The following is a 23,979-nucleotide window of genomic DNA, read 5'->3' on the forward strand; positions in this document are numbered from 1 at the left end:
CTTACTGCAAGAGTGGTCAGGCCCTGGCACAGGCTGCCCAGAGAGGTGGGGGAGTCACCGTCCCTGGGGGTGTTCAAAAACGTGTAGACGTGGCACTTGGGGACATGGTTTAGGGGGCCTGGGGGTGTTGGGTTGGCGGTTGGACTTGATGGTCCTACAAGTGTTTTCCAACCTTAACAATTCTGTGATACAATGAAAAAAAAAAAACCACAGAAAAATGACCCCAAAATGTTGCCATGACTTTAAAGTCAGATCAGTGCCGTCGCATAAATCAGTGTATCCTTGAAAGCCCCGGCCTCAGGTAGAAACCTGAATTTGTGTTGGGCGGCAAAGCCTGGACACCGTCCCAAACTGCTTCAATCCAAGGGGTGCCCCCCCTTAGCATTTTCCTCCCCAGAGGTGCCTGCGCAGGAGACCACAACCACCCCAGCAGCGCAGGGGGTTCCCTGTTTCAGGATTTCAGTGGGTTTTAAAAATCACGCATCTGCTTTGTGCGGGCCTCTTACAGGGTGAGAGTTGCACCTACTTTCTGTGGTTTATTTCCATGTGTACCGTTAAGATGTTTCAAATGCTTTGGGGGGAACAGAGTGACCGTCTCCTGTCACACAGCGGCAGCGAGACGCTGCGTGTTGTAAATATGTCTGGAAATGTAAACGAAAACCGAAGCAGCCCGCCGAGACAGAGGTAGCACAGAAAGCATAGAGACGGGGTCAGTGGCTGTCCTGACAAGGAGCTCGCCTCTTCCCCACGCACAACTCCCGGCCGCGGAGAGGGGTTGGAGACCCGTGAGGACATCGGCCCCCCACGCCGTGAGGAGCGGGGCTTTACAGCCCGCCAAGTCCCCTTAAACCCCGAAGCTGGGCATGCCCGGGAGCGGCCCGCCGTCCCCGTCAGGCCCCTGCGGCCACCCTGGGGGGACGCGGCCCGGGCTCCCTCGTGCCCCGCTTCACCCGGACCCGCCACAGGGCCGTAAGGGGAGTGCGGAACCCGCCAGCGCAGCGGGACCGCGGTCAGCGGCCGCCAGCTCCCAACCGGAAGTGGCGGCCGTTACGTCTGAGGGAGCGGGGCGTGGCCCGGAAATGCGCGCGGGGGAGGGGCTAGGCGGGGTGGGTGTGGCCGGAAGTGCGCAGAGCGGGAAGGGGGGTGTGTGTGTAGGGGGGGAGGCGGGCCGCCATTACGCGGCGCGGAGCAGGCCTCGCCTCCCGGTTGTTGCGCCGTTACCGTTAAACGGGCCCGGGCTTTTGCGGGCCCCGATCGCGGCGGGGCCCTGCCCGGCCCCAGCGCGGCGGGCAGCACCGCCGCCATGGAGGAGAAGGGTTTCGCCAAGGAGCTGGACCAGTGGATCGAGCAGCTGAACGAGTGCCGGCAGCTGAGCGAGAGCCAGGTCCGCAGCCTCTGCGAGAAGGTGAGTGCGGGGGCGCCGCGGGGCTCCGCGACCGGCCTTACCGGGGGGCTTGCGGTGCGAGCCGGGGCCGTGCGGCTGCACGTCGGGGCTCGCCGTGCCTCGGCCCCGCTGCTGGGGAGCTGCGGGCACGGCGTGCCCAAAATGGCAGGGGGGGCGGGCGGGGTGCTGTGAGGGGGGAATGGGGTTCGCTTCTCCTCCCTGTGCTCCCTGCGAGAGCACGGTGCTGCCTGTGGTACGTCTGAGCTTGGGCGTCCTCTTGCACGCCGCGGCAGGGCGTCTTCTGGCGTCAAAAATGCCACGCTTATAGCATTTTTTCCCCCAAATAACTTCCCTCAATGATACGTTTATTACCTTTTGGCCTCAGGTTCATCCAGATTTCCAGGGAGGCTCAAGGGTGGTGTTCTGTCTTTTAGGGCCCTCATGTTGCGCTTCTCCCTTGTGTCTTGTAATGTGTAGTGGCCACGTACTAAAAAGTCAGCGCTAAACCGATGAGGAAACCTTCTGACATCCGATGTGTAATCTAGGAAAGCAGAGGGGGTTAAGAGATAAGCTGTCCTGCTGACCTAAACAGAGGCTTACAAGCTGCTGAGGGAGACTAAAATAGAAGTAGTGGTTGGATAAAGGACACGGTATGCTATTTCAGAGTGTGGTTTAGACAGTCCTTTGGCAAATTCCCGTTTGGACTTGTTTAGTATAGACTGTCCAGAGCTTTTTCTTCCTCCCTTCCCCATCAGGAGACAGATCTCTAGACTTGTGTCGGATTGTGTCTGATAAATTCATAGAATCATAGATTAATTAAGGTTGGAAAAGACCTCTGGGATCATAAAGTCCAACTGTCAACCCAACAAAATCAACTACCTCTGTGTGAATGCTCCCTCAGTGCTGCAATCTGTGACTAAGTTAGGATTTTCTTTGGACTTGGCAAGATGTGACAGTTAAAAGAATGGAAGTGATAACAAAGGTAGTAACTAAGATTATCCTTTCTATCTGCTTCTTATCTCAGTGACCAGCAGAGACCATTGCTGCGCATCAGGTGGTCCAGAGATGCTCTCAGCTTCCTTCCCTGGACGAACTGATACTATCAGGCGCAGAGTAGTTAGTTTGGTGTTCCCTTTAGCGTCACGTTGCTGGTGGTGAACTTGGCATTGTCACATTATTATCCATGTGTCTCACTCAGTTCTCTCGGAAGTGGAACGTGTTTTCTGATGCCTGTTCATGGCAACACATTTTTGCCAGTGACTAAACATCTCAGTGCCAACTTCAGAAGATGCAGCAATTTCCTTCTATCGGATCCTCGGTAGGCTACCGCAGTGGTAAGATCTGAGCAGTAGAGAGGGTCTGCTCTGCAACCACGCTATGTACCAGGGTGGGTGTGTTGTCAGAAAGCTGTTTGCTTGAGTGCCACAAAGCAGAGACTGTGTAGGACTCCAGGCTCTGGCTTCCTGGCAAATGGTTTCACCAGTGGTCCTGACTGGACCTGGCTGGCCCCACTCAGCCTCTGTTTTCTTTCCCCCTTTGCCTTTTTTTTTTTTTTAATCCGATGCAGGGGCTGTCCATTTGTTTTATGACTCTCTCTCCAGAGCTCTACCAGTTCCGAGGGAGTGTGGTGAGAAGGGCTGGTGCTGCAGCAGGGAGCGACAGCAGTGGTTTGAAGAGTAGATGTGTCTTGAAGAGTGAGTAAGAGCTCTTTGTGGCTGTGCTGTCTCCTGCGTGAGGCCCAGCTAATAAGCCTGGAAGAATTTATTAGCGTGATCTCTGCCCTGCTCCAAGCATTGCTGGTTGGGAACTGCTGTTCTAACCAGCAAGCTGTTAACAGCAAACCATTTCTCTTCTTCTCTGGCTGCATTGTTAATTAAGGAGCTGTGGCTGCTGTGTCTTGAGAAGCTGGAGGACAGTGCCAGCAGATTGTGGCTGTACGTCAGGGCTCTCACAGTAAATGGGGAGAGTGGCAGCTCAGCACGCCGCGTTGCAGCTGGAGGTGGAGAGGGTGTTTGTCATCCAGATGACAGGTAGGAACCCTGAACCTGTGGTGCACGGAGGGAAACGTATGTCATCTGTCACAGCACCTCGTTCTTCAAGGGTGCTGGTAACTGATTGGAAGGACTTGGGTAGGAATTAAATACTCTGTGATGCTCTTAATTAGCTTATTGTTAAGTTTTGGGGGAGTGGCTGGTAGTGGAAAGGAGCTTACAAAAATTTTTGGGTGTGCAGGGTGAAGCAGCCCTGCCAAAAAGCTGGTTTAGTTTGTTTCCTTGAGATAATATTTGGAGAAACCCTTACCAAGCTTGTCTCGCTTTTTAGTGCTCCCTTTTGTGTGACTGATTTTTCTAAGAGGCCAAGCACAATAGCACCTCTTCCCTCATGTGTAAATTAGTGGAAAAGTTTGGTAGCAAAAAAACCCAAGTTTTAAATCAAAATTATGGGAAAAAAAACAAACAAAAAAAAACCAACAAAGAAATCCCAGACTTGCCTGTGTGGGTGATTTTTGGTTTTAATTGCTGGCAGAATGGACAGTGACGAAGGAAAGATTGGACATAGCCAGGGTTGATGAGGTTATGCCAAATTATTCTGCATTCTGAAAGTTCTTGAAATCTGCACCTGTAAAAATCACATCTGTCTTCACCTGCCCAGTTACGACATTATTTTGGCAGTTAATCAATCATGTATTCTTCATGCAGTTAATGAAGATGTCATCTCGAGACAACATAAGAACACTGTTTCCCGTTCTGCTGGTCTTCAAAATGAAGTCTAGCTAAAATCATGCAGACATTTATTGGATAAGAAGGACAAACAATTATGATCACTGCTGGAGCTTGTAGGCACGAGAAATGTTCCAGCATGTTGGGGAAATGTGCATCGTATGTCTTGCATCTCATCCTACCGCTTGTAACATCATGGTCTCAGACTCTCTTTATGGCAGAAGGTTGTTAAAACCTTTTTCCACTCTCATTAAGTAGGCAGTGAAAATCTATAGAGTTCTGCCTTGGATTATGTCTGCGCTTCATCCGAGGTGCCATGGCAGCTTTCTGTGCTGGTGCCTGCTTTGAAGTTGTTAACTGGGGTACTGATGGCAGCGCAGGGCAGCACTGGCTGTATCGAACTGCCTTTGAACTTGCACAGGTTGTAACCTGTATTTTAGACAGCTAAAGTCATACTAAAAGGCCAAGAATTTGGATTCCTTTAATAGGAAGCGCTTCCAAGTTTGAACACAGAAATCTCTGAATACTTTGATTCTCAAGTTCAGGTCAGGTTGGCAAATGAATTCTAGTGCAGGTGAGGGAGTTGAGAGCCATCCTACTTATCCCAGGGAAATGGGTTTTTCACCGAGGTAATAAAATGGGTTATGAAAGCAAGCAAGTAAAAGGTTGTCTCTTAAATTAAATATAGGCAAGCAACCATCCATAACTGTCTCTCTCTTTGTAGCTTCTTTTTTTCTATCCTTGTTCTTCGGATGTGTAAGAAGGGTTACAGTCTTGTTGCTGTGAGCAGCTTGAGAGCTTTGTGCTGTGAAGTGGTGGGAGGAGAAGGATTCTAATCGCTAATGAAGACTTGCGTTTCTTTTATGGTTATTGAATGGTAATTGTGAACTGATGCTTCCAACCAAGCAGCAGGAGCCAGTTGATGCTATAGGGAGCATTGCTGTTACTGGCACGTACCTATGATGCATCTGCCCTCCGAGATCATTTCACCTAAGAATAATTTTAGGAGAATGAGTTAGCAAGCTCCTCTGCACTAATTGGTGAAATTAGTACGAGCGATAGAGCCAAGTAGCATCCTGGACGCTGTTCAAACCGTAAAATTCCAAGTGTTGTGTTGAGCCGTAGCCAGGAATATTTCATCTCTTCAGCAATGACACTCATCCCAGCGTATGCTGGCCCAGGTACCTGTAGGAGCACGTGTGCACCTTGACGTTCCCTGTCACTCTTGAGGCACCAGGCTGTCCTCTGCTGCCTTGCTGCTGAAGGGCAGGGCAGCTCTGTCCCTCCGGCTTCTATCTCGTTTGGGGAGAATCTAGCTGGTTATTGTTCAGGCCAAGCTCATTCAGATTTTCATATCCTTAGCACACTTGTTGTCATAGTAGTTTGGTCTGTTGCAGCTGGTGGAATGACAGTTCAGTTGAATTTTGATCAGAAACTCCATGGCTGGCTTCTCTGATTCCTGAAGCAAGAGCCACTATGGATCAAGCTGAGCTCACAGTGCAGTAAATGAATCTTCCAGAAGCATCTGAGTTTCCATGCTCTCAGAGGACCTTGTGTGCAAAGCAGGTGCTTGGGGTCTTTGGTTTTCTCTAGAGAAAGCACAACGCTGAAAATCTGCCTCCTGGTTGGATCGTGATCCCCTCACCCGTGGAATCAGCCTACACAATTATCACAGACAGATCTGAGCAGCTTAATAGTTGGTGTGGATTTGATCGTTAAGTCTCTTCTCACGGAGGGATTAGTCTCCTGGTGATCCCGATGGTAGTCTCAAAGCTGGAGTAGCATCTCGGGTTTCGAAGCAGCACATTAAGGGGTTGTGTTCAAGCCCTGAGACGGCTCTGTTTCCTCTTGTGAGGACAAGACAATAAATTATTGGGATGTGCATTCTCCAGCCTCCTTCCATGCAGATCGAGGACTGGGCAGCAGACGAGCTTGTGTCCCAGACTACAGTGGTGATCTACAGAATCCAAAACTGGGAAAGAGAGGGGAGTTGAAATGATGGGCAAGCTGACAGCCAATACATAGTCTAGTCCTCAAAGTAATCTTGAGCACAGACATGGTAACTATTGTGATTAATGGAGGTTTCATTAATATAAATACCTAAAAGCTGCTTCTTTTTATCCTGACCTAGATATGGTTTTCATCAAAAAAAAATTGGGACACACACTTAGGAAGCTGGTAACGTTAGTCACCTTTTCTAAAGCAAAGGTAGCTAAAATATGACTTTTCAGTCATCGTTATTTAACAGCCCTCTTAAGTAAGTAGTTGATGATAATGCAGGGCAGCTTACTTAGCGTCAGAGTTTTTTATCCTTGTTTTGTCAGGGTGGTTTTGTTATTTTAAGTCATTTGACTCTATCGTTAGCTCTGCACAGCAAAATGCGCAACAGAGTGCGCTGGTGAGTTGGTGCTTTCCGGGGTGTTTTCAATGATGCTTAAGATTTTGAAGGTCTCATTCTGCATTAGAAAGTCACATGAAGGTAAACTTCTGTTGCCAGCCGAGCTCAGCTCCCAAGCCTGATTTGAACCAGCTCTGCAGTGTTAAAACAGACTTAATCTACTCTTGTACGTGTATGTTTGTCTACATAGTAAGCTGAAATAGGCTGTACACTAACAGCTGGTAGGCAGCTTAAGAAGCTGCTGTTCTTCAGGTGCTAGCTCCTCCTTTCTCACGAGGGGAAACTTCTGGATTCTCCTAGTGCCAAAATTTCAGGGCTCGGGCTGGCCCACCTTTCTAGGATGCACTTAATGTGAGTATGTTTGCCCTGTTACTGTGCAAAAGGAGCTTCTCTGTTACCTGTGTTGCTTTACCTGTACACATTTCGGGGCAGATCGGAGAGGTGGAGAGTGATGATGAGGTTGAGAGGCTGGTAAATATGTATGGTATCTGTACAGTGTCCTGCATCTTTTCCCTGGAGGCTTCAAGTGAGTATATTTCTTGTTACACGCCTGGGAAGGAAACGGTGTGCATGGTACAAAAAGTCAGAAAACACCTCACGCCTCTTGCGGGGAAGTTAGCTCCAGCTTACAGTGAAACCCCGTCCCTTGCTTTGTGCAAGTCAGAGCACACTGAGCAGCTGTTTTGTGATGGTGTTTTGTATTTGTCTCTCCCAGAAGGCAGAAGCTCTCAAAAGGTCGTATAGGTGCTTTTAAAGATACTTGAACAGAATTTGAGTACTGCTATTGCACTCAAAGATGCAACACGTTCAGCAGTTTCCAGTCAGTTTAGGTAGACCCCACATCATCGAGTCCATATGCAGGATGTGTCTTTGAGGATCAGTGTCACATCCCTCAGGTGACATACTGTGCGAGGGGCACACTGGATGCCCCTGCGTGGGATTTAGTTACTCTTCCCAAATCTGCGCTTTCTTTAAAAGAGGCAAGGCAAGGAATGTTTGAGTGTGAACGCAGGCATCTTCAGGGAGCCCGCTGAGGATGTCCTCAGTAAGCAGCTTCTTCCTGGCAGCAGCAGGTGGGAGCTACCTCATCCTGAGCTAAGGGACTTGGCGATGAACAGCCCAATCATTGCCTGCTGGCGACTGTTCAGCACTGGTGATCTTTCAACCCTTTTGTCCAAATCAGACCGAGACTATCTGTGGGTGTTCTGTGCCTCAAATGTGCCTGGAGCACAGTCTGCATCAGTTGATGAGCTAGAGGTAGCAAAACAAACATGACACTTGATAATGAAATAAGGTAATGCAGATAGGCTACGTTACATGGCTGTAACTAGCAGAGGAACTGCTGGGTGTAGAGGAAGAGATGACTAAATCTAGGGATGCCATCCCTCCATCTGTGGTCATTTTGTTGCCAGCTGGGTACAGTCAGGGAAGCTGGTTGTGGCTCCGTATGTTTAAATCACCTTTGACTTTGCTTTTCCAGTTGTATGTGACCTGCCTTTAGAAGTTGCTCAACTGTTGTGCTTGGTAGAGGATTGGAAATCTGGCAGGCAAAAAGTGCCTTGGGCGAGAGAAGCGCCTCTTGCATATGCAGTTATGTTCCGTGCCAGGTTAGTGAAGTGAAGCTTAGGAATACTTGTTTTCCTTGGTAGCTTAAGCAAGAAGAAGAAATCTGCCCCTCTGCAAGGGATTTGTTAGTTCCTACATGTTCTGGGAATGTGCAGAGAAGGTTCCCTTTCCTGACATACGGCTCCAGCCGTCTCGTACTCACCGCAATGCAATCTGAAAGCACAGTACCCCCGGAGAGCTGGGGCAGCCCCGTCAACCCCCAGCGCTGGCGCTCGCGTTGGTTATTGTTTGGCAGAGTAACACAGCTCAGCTCGTCTGGTGCCGTAGTGGTTGCCCAGCATTTCTGCCAGATGAGCTGCTTTGTCACGTGCAGCCTTTCTTAATACCATCTCTGCTCAGCGATCACATGATGAGCTGGCTGAGTCGATACGGAACGAACACGCTGTTCGTAGTGCTGTTTCCATGGCATGGACCCGCTGCTGCGAAATCCTGATCGTGGGAGAGCGCTTGAGGTTTATGGGTGTGCAGCAACACGGGGGGAAGCTGAAGGGATCCCAGAGGAGGAAGGCAGTGAGGAGTAGCTGTCAGTGCTGGCAGAAGAGTTGTTCCAGCCTGCTGCTGTGCTACCAGCGAAGGTGGCGGCACGAATGGTTCCATGTGGCTGCGTGGAACTGAGAGCAGTCCGTTGCCCGACTGAGGTGGTGGTCAGACTAAAATGTGGCAGGAGGGATTCTACATGTAAGCGCATGGTTGCAAGTCAGATGACGTGCGTCAGACATCTAGGAGGTCATAGTTTTCCTACTAGAGTAAGTGTTAAATAATATCTAGCTTTATATGTACTTCTGCAAATCAAGTTGTTCAAAAAACCATAATAGCTGCCTGAGCAGCGTGTGCTATCTCCTCTGGTATTTCTACGCTTACAGCAGATGGCAAGAGTATTGACTAATCTCTGTTCATACAAGTTTCGCACTGAACTCTTGATGACAGGACATGGGATGGGCTGCAATACTGAGGGGACAGCTGTGGTTCTTGAGGTAAAAGTTTCTAGGTATTGTGAAACCGAATAGCACTTGACTTTGGCAGTCAGATTAGAGTGCTGCCATAGCCCACATAGCAGAGATGAACAGGCCTGAGCTGTGCTGAACATCTAGATGGAGAAATCTGTCAAAAATATGTATGTTAAAAAAACATCAGCTCTGCTTAAGACGATAATGTCTGCCCATGATGCTAATGAAGCTTACTGGATGAGTGCTTCGTCTGGTCGGTGCTTGAGAAATGTTTGGAAGAAGCACAGGACTCATGGGTGAACCCCAGTGGTGATGGAAGTCATCTATCCAGTGCAAGTCTTGAAGCCCGCACCGCTTCCTTTCAGGGAAGACTGGGAATGAACTTGTTCAGTTACTACTTTCAATTTGTTTGTCAGTGCTTGTAGTACAACAAGATCTTAATGACCGGGCCTCACAACAGCGAACCTGCTTGTCTTTGTGCCAAGGGATATGTAAAATGCACTTTGTCTTTGCTTACCCAGCAAACTGTTTTTCCAGTGGTCAGTTTGAGCTACTGTGTGAACGCAGCACAGTAAAATCTGCACCTGCTTATGGAGGAGCTTCCTACCTTTTTGTCCTAAATGTGTTTTTTCTTGTTAGGCTAAAGAAATTCTTACGAAAGAATCGAACGTGCAAGAGGTACGTTGCCCCGTCACCGTCTGCGGGGATGTCCACGGTCAATTCCACGACCTTATGGAACTCTTTAGAATTGGTGGGAAATCGCCAGACACAAATTACCTGTTCATGGGAGACTACGTGGACAGAGGCTATTACTCGGTGGAAACGGTGACTCTTCTAGTAGCGCTGAAGGTACGGTTTGACAGCTTTTCTACAGCAGCCTTGGGCAAAACCGCGCTTTCGGGGAGTTTTGAAAGAATCGCACCTCCCATTGACAGCGCCATTGGCTTGAGCAAGATGGATGTAAATTGAAATGTGTTAACGGACACATGCTATTCTAAACCAGAGCTGAACGCTTGACAGCTGTTTGAAATGCTCTGTTACTATTTCTTTCAGTATTGATGGTATAATTCTTGTGTTAAAGAAGAGTTTCCTTTGTCGACAGGTGCGCTACCCAGAACGCATTACAATACTGAGGGGCAATCACGAAAGCAGACAAATTACACAAGTGTATGGCTTCTATGATGAATGTCTGCGAAAGTATGGCAATGCCAACGTCTGGAAGTATTTCACAGATCTGTTTGATTATCTTCCGCTTACAGCTCTAGTAGATGGCCAGGTAAGCCTTGAAATAAGGAAAACGCTCCATGTCATAGAGTTGTGCAGACTGTATCGTCTGACCTCTACAGGAACAGTCGCGAAGAAGCTCCCTTGACTTGTGATCCACACTTATTTAAAGCCCGTGTGGGAAGGCTTTTGATTCTGCTGATGAAGGAATGGCAGGATATTGCAAGTATGGTTGGTTTTAAATGACTGCTCACCAAGTGGGGACCCCCCTCCTGATACGTTAGATGTGAGTTGAGTTGTGGCCGTGAGGCAAGATGTTCTTAAAACAGAAGGCGCGGTATCTTTGCTGTTGCTCTGATCTCTGTACGCAAGGTTCAGCCTTTTGGTTTTGTTTCTTTCTGCGGGAATTAAATATGGTTTCTCTGCTGTGAGGGTGAGATGGCTGTAATTGTAAAAGAGTGATAACAGACTTAGAAACAGCTATGTTTGAGATCAGTCTTCCCATAACAATATGCACTGAACAGATAGCTCTTTTTCTTTTCTTTTCTGGAACAGATATTCTGTCTCCACGGTGGCCTCTCTCCATCCATAGATACACTGGATCATATCAGGGCTCTGGACCGCCTTCAGGAAGTTCCACACGAGGTAAAAGGAAAGGAAATGCATCAGAAACTTAAATTTCTGTGGGTGGAAAAGGCATATGTAACCTCACGTTGAAATACATTGAAACAGTGAGACACGTGGTTACACAGTGGAATATTGCCTTTCTAAAAGCTAGAGCACATGAACATATTTTGGGCAAAACACACACAAGTCAATAATTGATTACAGCAATCTATGAAAGGAACGCTGTGCGGTTTTAACCGCTGTTTTTCACAGAATCATGGGATTTTTTTTTTTGACTGTCACGCTGACTCAGAGAATAGTATTTGGCAGGGGAAGGTGTTTACTACCTTCAGCCTCATCAAAGACTTGCTTATGAATAGACAACAACCACGTGAAGCCATGTGGTGTCACCATCCTTCCTCCCCGGCCAATCCTTTCTTGTGTGCTGTTTCACTTTGTTGACCACGGTCTGGGGGCCTGAGATCAGGACTGAAGAAACCGCCATCTGAGCTCCCAGGGTGGCAAATGGCTCTTCTGTGTTGGAGTGGTTGGGGCTTAACAAACGGGCTCAGATGTTCCCTGATGAAAATAAACTGCGTGTCCTGCAACGACTTTTGGTGTAACAGCAAAAGCGATGCAGCAAGGTCTGCCCAAGCCTTCCGAAAACCCGAAATAAGCTGTGTAAATTACTCCCAGAATTAGGGGGCTACCTGGTGGGACACCTACCCGTAGGTAGGTGTAATGATTATACTGTTGCTCTGGGGTTTTCCCGGAGCTTCATTTGTGACTGCTAGAAGATGTACACCAGGATATTTTTGAATATGTCAAATCCAACAATAGACTGTTCAGGAAAGGAAATTAAATGATTAATACCCTGCCAGAAGGGCTGCTGAAGCCTTAAGGCCAATCTCTGTTAGTTCATAGCCTCCCACGGGCCGTTTCCCTTTCCTGAACTTAGTGCAACTTGGCTGGCACCAGTGAACCCATTGGGCATCCCTGGACGTGCATACCTTCTCACGTAGCCTTCTTTATTACACTCTGGGAGTCGGGAGTATGAATGTGGATCTGCTCTCCGCGTCTTTGTGTCTCTGACTAGTTGAAGTGAAATGGTCAACGGTGTGCGAGAAGGGGAGGTGGGAACAGTTTCCTGCTTGCGTGGACTTCTTTCTCAGTCAGCAGCGTACATAATCATTTCTTTGGGAAGGATGCTGACTGATAAAGTGAGTGACTAGCCAATATTACGTGTGTTAAATGAACTCATGTGCTTTGTGCAGAGAAGGATGTGCTGGCAGTCTTTTTACTGTAAATAAGAAGGCTTTTTGTAACAGCCTTGCTAGCAATCTAACAAAGAACACTTCATCTTTTTCAAGGGTCCTATGTGTGACCTGTTATGGTCGGATCCAGATGATCGTGGCGGCTGGGGTATATCTCCACGTGGTGCTGGCTACACGTTTGGGCAAGATATTTCCGAAACATTTAACCATGCCAATGGTCTCACACTGGTCTCCCGTGCTCACCAACTTGTCATGGAGGTAGGGCGAGTGCTCTGCTACATGGGGCAAACAAAACATAGATGCGAATTCTTGTCTCCTCTGTGAGACCTTCCGCTGATGGGTTTGTATAAGCTGACGCCTAAATGCTGTGCAGGTACATACCAAAGAGGGACTTTAATCATGGGAAAACAACGAGCGACGTGAAACAATGTGCTTTGACCTGCGATGTAAAGGGATGTTCTGCCCTTCCTCCCCCCCACCCCCCCAAATAAATTGTCAGAGGGACTCTGTCCCACCCCATTTGTGGAACTAATAATCTCCTTACACGCCGAGTGCTCTACTTAGGCTGCTGCTGCATCGAACAGGCTGTCCTATAATGCTCAGCAGTCAGATGTGACAGGGATTAAGCCGTAGTTTTGGCTGTTGATAGGCTATTCTTGTATGTCTTGCTGGAAAAATGCCAGGTGGGTCAATGGAGCAGACGTATTTTTAAAATCTAGTCCAAGTAGATCCCTTCAGCAGTACCGTGTGTCAGAAGTCGCTCGCACCCAGCAGGCAAATCCTCATGTGTGGTGGCTGGAAGGTGAAGGCATACCTAAAAATCTCGGGGTGTCCTTGTGGTACAGTCCGTAATTTGCATATGAAATGGATAAACACAGGAGCGGCGAATGGCCGAGCTCTGGGTAGAATGGCTGAAGCTGCTTCTGGTAGGGAACTACCGCTTGCTCTTGCGGTAGAGCGCTTGTTTTAAAATGAAACAAAGTCAGTTGGAAACGCTTACGAGAAGTCCACGGTTTCACAAACGCCTTGGATCGTTTCAGGCCTCAAGAGGAACTTCAAATGTGCTGAGGTTTTGAGGTTTAACAAGACCCTTTTTCCCCGCCCCCTTTTTGTTTCTGGCAGGGCTATAATTGGTGCCACGACCGAAACGTGGTTACCATTTTCAGTGCGCCCAATTACTGTTACCGCTGTGGGAACCAGGCTGCTATCATGGAACTAGATGACACTTTAAAATATTCCTTGTGAGTATCTGGCTCGGGCTGTTCCCTCTTCCTCGCGGCTCTGTAGTGTGAGGAGTGTCTGATCCTTTCCAAAGGGGTTCTTCTGTCAAGAGCTGGCTCGAACCACTCTGGAGTTAACGTTGTGTGCTCTACCTGCAAGAATACCTGAAAATCAGTAGTGAGTCGAGCCCTTAAAAGCTTCTCTTGGGTACTGCGCTGTCTGGAGGGTTGGAGCTTCTGCATTTTCTTCATCTCTCTATTGCCCAAGCTCGATGGAGAGGGTGATGACAGATTGTTTTATGTATTTAATTTTTATTTTTGATAGCACTAGCTTTTCTAAAGGTGGGTGAGAGAGTCTGAGTTGTGCATTCAGCTGAGCTCGCCTGCAGGTAGCGATGGGCTGCCCAAGCGCTGGCTGCTGGGTGGTGTTCACTCCGCAAGCAGCATTTCAACCAGCTGATGAGTTTTAACTCCCACAGATGCTTGTTTTGGGGCCTGGAACGTTTTATGTGGTGGCAGCTGGGATGAGTAAAGCAATAGCAGCAGGAGAACGAGTCTAGTGTTTGTTGTGGCATTGGAAAATACCTTGTGGGAGGAGGGAATACGATCCCTTTTTCTTCCCTGCAGCCTCCAGTTCGACCCAGCACCTCGCCGTGGAGAGCCTCATGTTACCCGTCGTACCCCAGACTACTTCCTATAAACCTCTCCTAACCTTTTAGAAGGAAGTACACCTGGCATTTTAAAGAGCAACAATATTTACACGTTTCTGTAAGAAATCGGGGTTCGTCTCAACTTAAAATCCCCATCATGGACCAAAATGTGCCATACAGAGGATGAAGAGCGTTTAGCACAACTTGAGACTGAATTCCTTACAACACTATATTATATATCCTATACCCATCAGTCCAACAGTCAGTTTGCCTGCTGTATTTGTAGTCATTGTTTTTCTTCTGGACTGTTCAGAGAGGAAAAGGTAACTCTAATAACACTTCCATCTCCTTTGATGCTTTGTAAATTTTTAGTTGTAGTGTTAACTGGCATGAATTGGAGTTTATTTTCGAGGGAAATGCACACTAACTTCTTCCCCTACCACTCTTTATTTTATTGAAAGACCGACTTAACTGGAGAAAGGAAGCAATTCCTGCTTGGGAGTACGTTGTCATAACACAGATAAAAGCGTTCCCTTTTTAGCTCGATTCCTACTCGGTGTTGATCCTGCCTTTTTTTTTTTTTCTTTTTTTTTTTGTCCATTTGTTTTGGGTTGTTTTTTTTGTTGTTGTTGTTGTTATTTTCCCTCTCCCCTCTGTACATTTGTCCTGGAAGTGCTTGCAATCCTCCTCGCTGTACCTAAACCAATAAACTTTGCTGTTGTCAGCCCCAACCCGTGATGTTGTGCCGGGGCGGGCGGGGAGAGGGCGGGTCAGGAGGCGGCTCCGGGGCGGAGCGGCGGAGCCTCACGGAGCCCGGAGCCACACCGCGCCCGGAGCCACACCGCGCCCGGAGCCACACCGCGCCCGGAGCCACACCGCGCCCGGAGCCACACCGCGCCCGGAGCCATGGCGGCGGCTGCTTACGAGCTCCTGGTCTTGGGCGGCGGCTCCGGGGGCCTGGCAGGGGCCCGACGGGCAGCGGAGCTGGGAGCCCGCGTCGCACTGGTGGAGCCCAGACGCTTCGGCGGCACCTGCGTGAGTCCTGGGGGCGCCCACGCGTGGGGAGGCCCCGGGCGGGCGGGGGGCGGCGGCGAGCCGGGGTCGCCTCCGCACCCCCGGGCCTTGCGCCGAGACGGGCCGTGTCAGGCCGAGCGGGGCGGGGGCCGGTTCCCCCTGCCCCCGGGGGCGGGGGGGGTGCGGCTTCGGGCCGGTAGGGAGCTGCTGGCGAGCTCCGTGTCCGCGGGGCACCGCCGCTAGCTCCGACGCCGCCGAAAGGCAGCAAGGCAGAGCCGGCCCGCACGGTGAGCCGCTGAGCAGCAGCAAAACCGCACGCTGTCCCTCAGGCAAGCCAGGGGCAGGCACTAGTTTTACGCTTTTAAGTGCATCCCCCTGACAGAGTAGTCGTACTAGGACCAGAGGCGCAAGAAAGGGGGGGCAAACACCCTTCTCCCAGTAAATACCCTTTAAATTATTGAGGGAACACTGCCCCCCTCCTTGTGCTTGCAAACCGTGCACCTTCTGTGTTCTCCTTCAAGGAAGTGAAGGAAACCAGGCGAACCACAAGACCCAGAGGCGGTTACAGCCCTCTTTCACCAGGCACCCTTAATCCTGCCTTTATTTTCTTGGGCAGAGAGCTGGGATTCGGTACCGGCCTGGCGTGGGATGGTTTCCAGGGCATCGCCTGTGAAAAACTAAACCTTAATGCTGAGACATGCTCTTATTTCCCCGTAGGTCAATGTTGGGTGCGTGCCAAAAAAGGTAAGGGGGTTTTCGCCGGCGGCGCCATGGGCTGGGTCGGGTGTGGGTGCCTGCCGAATTGCGGGGAGGAAGCAGGGGCTTGGAGCGTATTGAGCCCTAGAGATGCCATGAACTGCTCAGACCTGTGTCCCGTGGGCTGCTCCGGGCAGCGGTGAGGCATCGGGAAGCATGGCAGGGGTTTTTCCAAAATCAAACCGGTCTTCCCGAGCCGACTTGCGGTTTGTGCGGGCAGGTGATGTGGAACACAGCGGTCCACGCGGAGTTCATCCACGATCACGCCGACTATGGCTTCGATATGTCCTGCGTCAAGTTCAGCTGGAGGTAAGTATGGAAAGAGCCAGTTGGAAACAAACACCTCGTGGTGCATGTCCTGTGGGGAGCAGCCGTAGGTCAGCGCTGCGGCCCCGTGGCTCATTGTCCACCCTGAAAGGGTCCCTGCCTGCTTGAGGCTTCCCGTGGATGGATGCTGAGCTGGTTACATGGCCGGGATTCGGCTGTATTTTGGAACGGACGGGTGGCAAACCTACCACGGGAAGAGATTGTGGAAAAGAGGGATGCAGGGAATGAATGCAGGCACAAAAAATCCACATCGGTGGGGAAGGCTACTGCCTGCTGGGTAACTCAGGGCTGTTTTGTGGCGTGGGTGCCACGTACCGAAGGGATTGAATTGTTTTTTCGCTGAGCTCTGGAGGTTCATTCGCTCGCGGTGACAATAAGCCACCCTCTCTGTTCCAGAACGATTAAAGAAAAGCGCGACGCTTACGTGAGGCGCCTGAATGAGATCTATGAGAATAACATAAAGAAGGTGAGGATGCGTGCACCCCGTGAGGCGAGCAGGGGAGCCGGCTCTGCTGCGTGTTTGGCAACTTTTCCAGCCCTAAGGGGTGTCCTCTTCTCCAGCCGTGCAAGCCTTGGCTCCGTCAGCTGGCTCGCGCGCCTCCTCCTGCTGTTAATCAGATAACGGTTACTCCCCTAAGGCTCACATCGACATCATTCGGGGCTATGGCAAGTTCACTGCCGATCCCGAGCCTACCATCGAAGTGGATGGGAAGAAGTACACAGCTCCTCACATCCTTATAGCCACGGGTGGGCACCCGGCCGTCCCTCCCGACAGCGAAATTCCCGGTGAGCCTGATAAAATTCCCCGGGCTGCCCAGAGAGAGGTCTGCCAAAGCAAAGCGGGTTTGGGGAGGTGGAGGTGGGAAGGGGGAAGCTGGCAAAGGGTGCGAAAGGGGCTCTGCTTTGCAGGTGCCAGCCTGGGGATGACCAGCGATGGCTTTTTCGACCTGGAGGAGCTGCCCAGGTAAAGCGGGGCTCACCCCCCACCCCCGGCTGCAGCCACCGGCAGCTCAGCGCACCCACACGCGGCATCGTCGCTCTTCCACAGGCGCAGTGTTATTGTGGGTGCCGGCTACATCGCGGTGGAAATTGCGGGGATCCTTTCCACGCTGGGCTCCAAGTCATCCCTGGTGATCCGCCACGACAAGGTAGTGCTGCCGGCTGTCCCCAGCCGCGCTTCCCACCTGGCAGCTGCATCCCCGTCTGCCGCGGTTTTCTGGTCACCAGCTCCCGTGAGCTGGTAAAGGAGGGTCTGAGTCGGTGCAGGCTCGGGACGGTGGAAATGGTGGTGCAGAGGTCGGTGGTGTTAGGCTGTTGGGTGTAAGGAGGGGCCGGGGGGGCGAGATGGGGCGAGAAGAAGAGCGTAGGTGTGCTGCTGGGAGGATTTCGGCAGCACCGACTCACACGCCCAGGGTTTCTGCAGCCATGCGTGCTGCCGCACCCATTTCGTGCCGCACAAACGCGCGGCAAGATGTGCCACACGCGTTTCCTTGAGCTTTATTTCAAGTTGCAACTTGAAAAAAGAAAAAAAAAAAAGGAAAAACAGATAACTTAATCATTAACCAGAAGCACGACAGGCTCTCTGGGCCTGGATGGAGCACGGGTGCAGGGAAATGCTCTTGCAGTGGGCTGCCAGGCAATGCCTTTGCCCGCAGACCCTCATCTGACGGGGCTGGTGGGTCCCTACCCAGGTCCTGAGGACCTTCGACTCCATGATCAGCTCGAACTGCACTCAGGAGCTGGAGAACACCGGGGTGGATGTCTGGAAGCACACGCAGGTACAAGCGCGCGGAGCAGCCCCACAGCTTGTCCCCTCGCTCCTGGAGAGGCAGGGCCAGTGGGAAAGCTGGTGTTTTGGGCGCTGCTTGCCGGGTCATGGCTTTGGCAGCATCCCTGGTTCTGTGGCGCAGATGCCGTCACCTATTGCAAGGCAAAAGCCATCAGCACCTTCTCCCCCTGCGGCTCCTGTTGTTCCCCACAGGTCAAGACGGTCACCAAGTCCTCCTGCGGGCTGCTGGATGTGACGGTGACCTCCTCGGTGCCCGGCCACAAGCCAGCGGAGGGAGTGATCCGGGACGTTGACTGCCTGCTGTGGGCTGTGGGGCGGGAGCCCAACACCAAGGATCTGTACCTGGACCGAGTGGTGAGATGGCACCACATCCCTTCCACACTGGTGTGGGGATGCCTGCGGGTCTCTAGGGGTCCCGTGGATCTCTGGGGGTCCCACAGGTTTACGGGGGTCACACGGGTTTCCAGGGTTCCCACGGGTCTCTGGGGGTCCCACGGTTCTCCAAAGCCTGCCACAGGATGTTTTTCTCCCTGTGCACCACCCCCAGCTGGGAGCACGGCAGCCACTGGCACAGGTCCCCGTGGGCACCTCTTGTCCCATCCCTCCCGGGGCACATGCTGAGGCAGCTGCCATTTCCCACGGCAGGGTGTGCAGGTGGACGCCAAGGGCCACGTGGTGGTGGATGAATACCAGAACACCACCAGAAGAGGGGTCTACGCCGTCGGGGACGTCTGTGGGAGAGCCCTCCTCACCCCAGGTACCATGGCCGTGCCCCCCTCCCCAGACACTTGGTACCACGCTGTGCCACAGCTCAGGCTCACCGTCCCTCCCCACAGTGGCCATCGCGGCCAGCAGAAAGCTGGTGCACAGGCTCTTCGAGGGCAAGCGGGACTCCCGGTTGGACTACCATAACATCCCCACTGTCGTCTTCAGCCACCCGCCCATCGGCACCGTGGGACTCACTGAAGGTGAGGATGGACAAGGTGCGGGGAGGGGGCAAAGAGGCTGGGGACAGTGTGGCTCAGAGCTGCTGTTTTGATGCTCGAGGTGATGATCTGATCTCCGGCAAGTGGCCTGAGCCTTGCCAAATGTGCTTTGACTCCTGCTTTATAAACGCTTCCTGTATACGGTGCATCCCCTTGGCCTACGTGCCGTGTCTTCTGCTGCAGATGAAGCTGTGGCCATGCATGGGAGGGAGAATGTGAAGATCTACAGCACATCCTTCACCCCCTTGTACCACGCCATCACCCAGAGGAAGGTTAAGTGTGTCATGAAGTTGGTGTGCACTGGCAAGGAGGAGAAGGTGTGTGGATGGGATCGGGGGGGATAGCTGGGCGCTGCAGGGGAGGTGGTGGGGACCACGGCTGGCTGTCCTTTTGTCCCTACATGGTCGGTTCTGACCAGGTCAGATCAGGTCTTGGGCTGGGATCCAGCTCCCCCAGCACCAAGCCCAGTGTTCAGCCTGGATTTTGCCAGTGCTGGTTCCCACCTGGCCTCTCTCTTCTTCCCCAAAGGTGGTGGGATTGCACATGCAAGGGCTGGGCTGCGACGAAATGCTGCAGGGCTTTGCCGTGGCTATCAAAATGGGGGCCACTAAGGCTGACCTGGACAACACCGTCGCCATCCACCCCACTTCTGCCGAAGAGCTGGTGACACTGCGCTGAGGCGGCGGGTGCAGGCAGCCCCTGGGGATGGCAGCTGCGGCTGGGGAAAATGTTTCATACATCTTAAAATATGCCTTAACGTTAGGCGGTTGCCTGGAGAGTATGTCTGTAAAATTGGCAGGGCTTGTTTTGGAGTGGAAAATAAATACAGCGATGCCAGGAAGTCTCTGCTTATTGCTTTATGGTGCCTGTCTCCCGCCATGCCCAGCCGCGGAGGGTGGTGGCACGGTCCCTCAGCACGGTTTAGGGGAAGGCTGCCGGTGGCTGGGCTCCTATTCTACTGTCCCTGGCACCAGGGCTGTGCGTGGAATAGCAGAGTGGGGCACGTTGTCCGGGTGTTTGGGGTACTCGTAGCTGCTGGAGTATCCTGGGTGGGCTCTGTCCTCTGCCACGGGCTCGGGAAGGGATGTGTCAGCATCCCTGTTGGATGTGGGATCACGGGGGAGCTGCTGGCCTGACCCTGCTGCATCCCAGGGGCTTCCAGATCCCCTCCGCTGCCCCGTTGCTATCTGCTCTTCGTGGCTGTGGCTCTCAAGCTCTCAAAGCTTGAGGCAGCTTGAAGCTGCCAAGGGCAAAGCTGGCCAGGAGAGGTGGGACACAGCGCTGGCTGAGGAACTGCTGGCTCCTGCTTTGCTTTTGCTGGAAATAAATAGTTTGCATGAAATCCAAGTCTCTTTGGGGTCGAAAACTCCCTGAAAGCTAAGGAGGAGGTGAGCGGCCACAGGAAGGGGACGCTGGTGCTCAGCCCAGGTGTGCAGCTCCAGGCTTTGCTGGGGTGTCTCCATCCCGGCCAGCAGAACCATAGCAGGCCAGAAAATCCTGCCCAGCCCTCCTAACCCCATCAGCATGTATTTAAAGAGTATATTGGACTCCTAGGGGCTCACGTATAAGCAAAACCCCAAATATTACTGCTGTCCCCAGTTATCTATGTTAGTCTTTGAAAGAGTAATGATTTGCAAGGCTTATTGCTAACTGAAGCACAAAAGATTTCCTCTGGGCTTGCCACAGAGGGTCCTCAGGCACGGGCGAGGAGTCAAACTGAGTTAATTCGAAGTGAACTGCTCCATTTGAATCATGCTGGCTTTACACTCGCAGTCAGTATGCTGTAATGGCATTTTGTCAGTATCTTTTTTCCTTTTAAATAACAAGTTTGGTCACTTTATTTTAAGGCATATTTTAGAGAGTTTATGAGATTTGCCCTGTACTTCGTAGCCAGAGAAATTAGCAAAATGTCTAAAAAAAGAAAGGGGGGCACAGGCACAGGCAGGGGCCGAGTGTGCTGCCTCCTCCTGATGACATCCCACGCAGCAGCAATGTCCCAGGCTGCTTCAGGCCCTAAAGCACAAAGCCGAGTCTATAACCGCAAGCCCAAGCGTAGTTCACCTCCTGCACAGCAACTTCCCCTGTAACAGCTAAAGGACTTTCAAATCAGGAGAAGAAATGAGGCCACAAGACAGCCCCACAGCGCATCGACGCCTGGTGAGCCCTTCTGAGGAGAAGGCAGCAAATAGTCACACCAAGGGAGAGCACGATGCACGTTCCTTGGAGAAGGATGTGTCCATCCTGCAATTAAGAGAAAGCTGATAAAAGAAACACTCTACAGATCGGTGTCAGTCTGTCACAAGCGAGGTTAAGCACAGAAATGAACCCAAAAGACAGGTTTGCAATTGTAGCAAGGTTCAGCTTTGTATGTGGTCATTCCCTTCTAAGCCACAGTAAGTCAGTAAAGCATATTCCATACTGAGAAATTAAGGCAGGAACGGATGCATGCCTAAACGCCATTCCAGCTGGATTTCCAGCAATAGCAGCCCTCCCTTGTCTGTTCAGCCTGAAGCCCAGCTGGGTTTTTTTTTAAGATGCTATATTTAGAAATGTGCTTAGAGGCATCCAGGACTTACCTGCCGTAGTCTCCCTGTAGCTGAAATGCAGTTTTCAAGGCTGTCCAGCATCATGTCACGTTTGGGTCATGGAGTGAAATGCTAAAGGTCTCGAGTGTCTCAGATCAAACTCCTCTGCTGTGAGGTTTGAGGAAAACTGAGTAACCCTCGCCCTCAAGCAACGGTGTAGCAGCAGAAAGAAATACAGAGAAGTCAGTTTCGTACTGACTAAGGGAAAGTGGGATGCGTATTCCCTGGGGGTGGGTGCACCAAGCGGGGGGGGGTGAAGGTGGGGGGCGATGTGTGTCCCCAAATGCCCTGGCGATGCCGGCAGTGGGCGATGGAGGGGTGGTAAGGGAGGAGGGAGTGGGGTGCACGCAGGGCAGGCAGGTATACACCCTGAATTTCACCCCATACTCACATAACCTGCCCTGCTGCTGCTGAACTTCTTGGGGTTTTTTTGTTTTGATTTGGTTTGCTATTTTTATTTTAATATGACTGGGAACGGTGATCAAAGACATTGACATCTAAGAGGGATTTAACGGTGCCCTGCACAGATCATGGCACTGGCTTGTGCTGCCCCAGAGGAAGGGACTGGGCTGAATAAAACTGGCCCGTTGTTTAAGCCGGGGCAGCCGGCACAGCGGCTGGTGGAGGCACAGCTGGTGATGGAGCAGTTGGAAATTGAGACACCCCCCACGACACACAGGGAAGTGGAACCTAGGAAAGGTGCCGTGGCGCTCAGGGCATCGCCCTTGGACATCGCCTCCCGCTGCAAATAAACCCCCGGCACAGCCGCCGTGGCCCAAGGGGTGTAAGCGAACAACCCCCCTTGGAAAGAAGGCTATGTTTAATTAGTGTGAATCCAAACTCCTTTTTGATCAAGGGATGCTTATTGCAGCATTTGGTGTTTTAATATTTAACCTAAGCTTAAAGGCAGGCTATCTTGGCCATCAGCATTACCCATTCAATCAAGGACAAACATTCCTTTTGGAATAAAATGAAGGAGAGTTGGCAGGAGAAAAGAGCCTTGAGTTGTCCTTAGGTGACACGTGACGATAGATGGATATGAAGGGTTAGGGTGCTTCATCCGTAAAGCCCACCAGGGACCCCGCAGAGAGGAAGGCGTGTGCAGGAGGAGCTGAAGTAGAGTGAAGCGGAGCGATCTAATGCCATTATGCAACCTATGAAGTATAGAATGAATGTGTATCAGATGGGGAGAATATGTATGAATTTACTGTACAAATACAACGAAGGAGCAGCTTTGGGGTGCCTGATTTGTGGAAAACCGCCGCGCTCCCCGGCTGGCCCAACCCTGCAGTCCATAAGCGATGGCTCTCCTGGGTGTGTGTTTGTTGACTCATTGCACACCGGGCGACGAATCTGCTCTTCGGGCAGCACCCGCAGGGATGGGGCTTGCCAGAAGGGTCCGGAAGGGAAAAAGGGGATGAAACCCCGTCCCGCCCAGCCGTGGGGGCTCCTCGGGTGAGCGCCTGTGCCCAGGGCTGGGCCCCGGGGCGGTGAAATGGATGTAAAGCCCGTGGGGCCGCACAGCGCTTCCTTCCCCCGGCACAAACCCCGCAGCGAGGGCCGTGCCCTCCAGCCCCTCGCCCAGCGGGGCACCCCCCCGCCCCTCGCCCCGCGGGGCCAAAGCCGCTCGGTTGGAGACGGGCACCAGCCAAAAAAGGGCCCCTCTGCGGCCCAGACCCCCCTCCCAGGGCACAGGGACGCCGTCGCTGAGGCCAAGCTCAGCCTGCAGCCGCCCCGTGGCCTGGGCCAAGGGCTGCCCCTGGGCTGGGGTCCCGTGTGGGGCTGCGGGCGGGGGTCGCACACCCTCGTACAGCGCCCGCCTGTACGAGGGGTTTGGGGGGGGCGTGGGGCCAAGTTCTGCGGCGCCTTTTCCTTCTGCTGCTTTTCAGCAGCTCGGGCAGCTTTTCTGCCGCTTTTATTTTTGGAATGCTTTCTTTGGGGTTTGGGATTTTGTGGTGTTTTTTTTGTTTGTTTGGGGTTTTTTGGTTTTTTTTTACACGGGGGCTTTGCAGAGTCAGTTTTGTTGCTTCACCAGCTTTTTCCTCACCACCAGCTGCCCATGGGGTGGAGAGGCTGGATCTGCTGTTCATTTTACTTGTTTTGAGCCTCTACTTTTTATTTTTGTTCTTTTTTTTTTTTTCCAGTTTTTTCTGTGTGGGTTTTTTTTTCCCTTTTCTTTGCTTCCTTTTTTTCCTTCTTCCATTCTCTTTGTTTGCCTCCCAGCCCCTCCAGACCATGCAGCAGCAGCTGGGGCAGCCCCACAGGTGGGGGCACTTCCCCACTGATGAAAAGGACCCACACCTGGGGTGGGCTTGGCTGGGGGCGGAGTGGGGAAGGGCATGTGATGGGGGGTGTGGGTCCTTTTGGACAGTGGGGATACAGGTAGGTGGTTGGGGGCTGCTGAGCTCCCCTGGGCCATGGGGAAGCTGTGGCTGGGTCAGGGTTTTGCTGCTGCTCTCCTATGCCCTGGGCC

At 51.9% G+C, this 23,979-nt stretch overlaps 2 protein-coding genes across 4 annotated transcripts; both read left to right on the forward strand.

Moving 5' to 3' along the window:
* The first annotated feature begins 1,126 nt into the window (after positions 1-1,126).
* On the forward strand, positions 1,127-14,780 carry PPP2CB (protein phosphatase 2 catalytic subunit beta). Of its 3 annotated transcripts, XM_064450660.1 has the most exons (9): positions 1,127-1,405; positions 2,986-3,078; positions 3,263-3,414; positions 9,715-9,924; positions 10,178-10,351; positions 10,855-10,944; positions 12,276-12,437; positions 13,302-13,420; positions 14,027-14,780. In XM_064450660.1, the coding sequence occupies exons 4-9, from the start codon at positions 9,808-9,810 to the stop codon at positions 14,097-14,099; spliced, it is 735 nt and encodes a 244-aa protein (XP_064306730.1). In that variant the 5' UTR covers positions 1,127-1,405; positions 2,986-3,078; positions 3,263-3,414; positions 9,715-9,807; the 3' UTR covers positions 14,100-14,780. The 3 variants fall into 3 exon arrangements, with proteins under 3 accessions (XP_064306730.1, XP_064306728.1, XP_064306729.1); XM_064450659.1 differs by lacking the exon at positions 1,127-1,405 and having other exon boundaries at positions 2,977-3,078; XM_064450658.1 differs by lacking the exons at positions 2,986-3,078; positions 3,263-3,414.
* Positions 14,781-14,827: 47 nt separating this feature from the next.
* Positions 14,828-19,762, forward strand: GSR (glutathione-disulfide reductase). Its single transcript, XM_064450657.1, has 13 exons — positions 14,828-15,084; positions 15,781-15,807; positions 16,040-16,128; positions 16,543-16,612; positions 16,785-16,932; positions 17,056-17,110; positions 17,195-17,294; positions 17,838-17,924; positions 18,128-18,289; positions 18,581-18,692; positions 18,772-18,903; positions 19,105-19,238; positions 19,450-19,762. The coding sequence occupies exons 1-13, from the start codon at positions 14,956-14,958 to the stop codon at positions 19,597-19,599; spliced, it is 1,395 nt and encodes a 464-aa protein (XP_064306727.1). The 5' UTR covers positions 14,828-14,955; the 3' UTR covers positions 19,600-19,762.
* The last annotated feature ends 4,217 nt before the right edge of the window (positions 19,763-23,979 follow it).

The sequence above is a fragment of the Phalacrocorax carbo genome, chromosome 4 (genome assembly GCF_963921805.1).
Source record: "Phalacrocorax carbo chromosome 4, bPhaCar2.1, whole genome shotgun sequence".
Lineage (NCBI taxonomy): Eukaryota > Metazoa > Chordata > Aves > Suliformes > Phalacrocoracidae > Phalacrocorax > Phalacrocorax carbo.

What these genes read in the sequence shown, in the direction of transcription:
- PPP2CB (XM_064450658.1), top strand. Translation starts at nt 1,304, where the DNA reads ATGGAGGAGAAGGGTTTCGCCAAGGAGCTGGACCAGTGGATCGAGCAG. An exon ending in CAGCTCTAGTAGATGGCCAG is followed by an intron (nt 10,352 to 10,854) that starts GTAAGCCTTGAA and finishes TTTCTGGAACAG; the next exon opens with ATATTCTGTCTCCACGGTGG. An exon ending in TTCAGGAAGTTCCACACGAG is followed by an intron (nt 10,945 to 12,275) that starts GTAAAAGGAAAG and finishes ATCTTTTTCAAG; the next exon opens with GGTCCTATGTGTGACCTGTT.
- GSR (XM_064450657.1), top strand. Translation starts at nt 14,956, where the DNA reads ATGGCGGCGGCTGCTTACGAGCTCCTGGTCTTGGGCGGCGGCTCCGGG. An exon ending in TCCCGACAGCGAAATTCCCG is followed by an intron (nt 16,933 to 17,055) that starts GTGAGCCTGATA and finishes TCTGCTTTGCAG; the next exon opens with GTGCCAGCCTGGGGATGACC. An exon ending in CACCGTGGGACTCACTGAAG is followed by an intron (nt 18,904 to 19,104) that starts GTGAGGATGGAC and finishes CTTCTGCTGCAG; the next exon opens with ATGAAGCTGTGGCCATGCAT.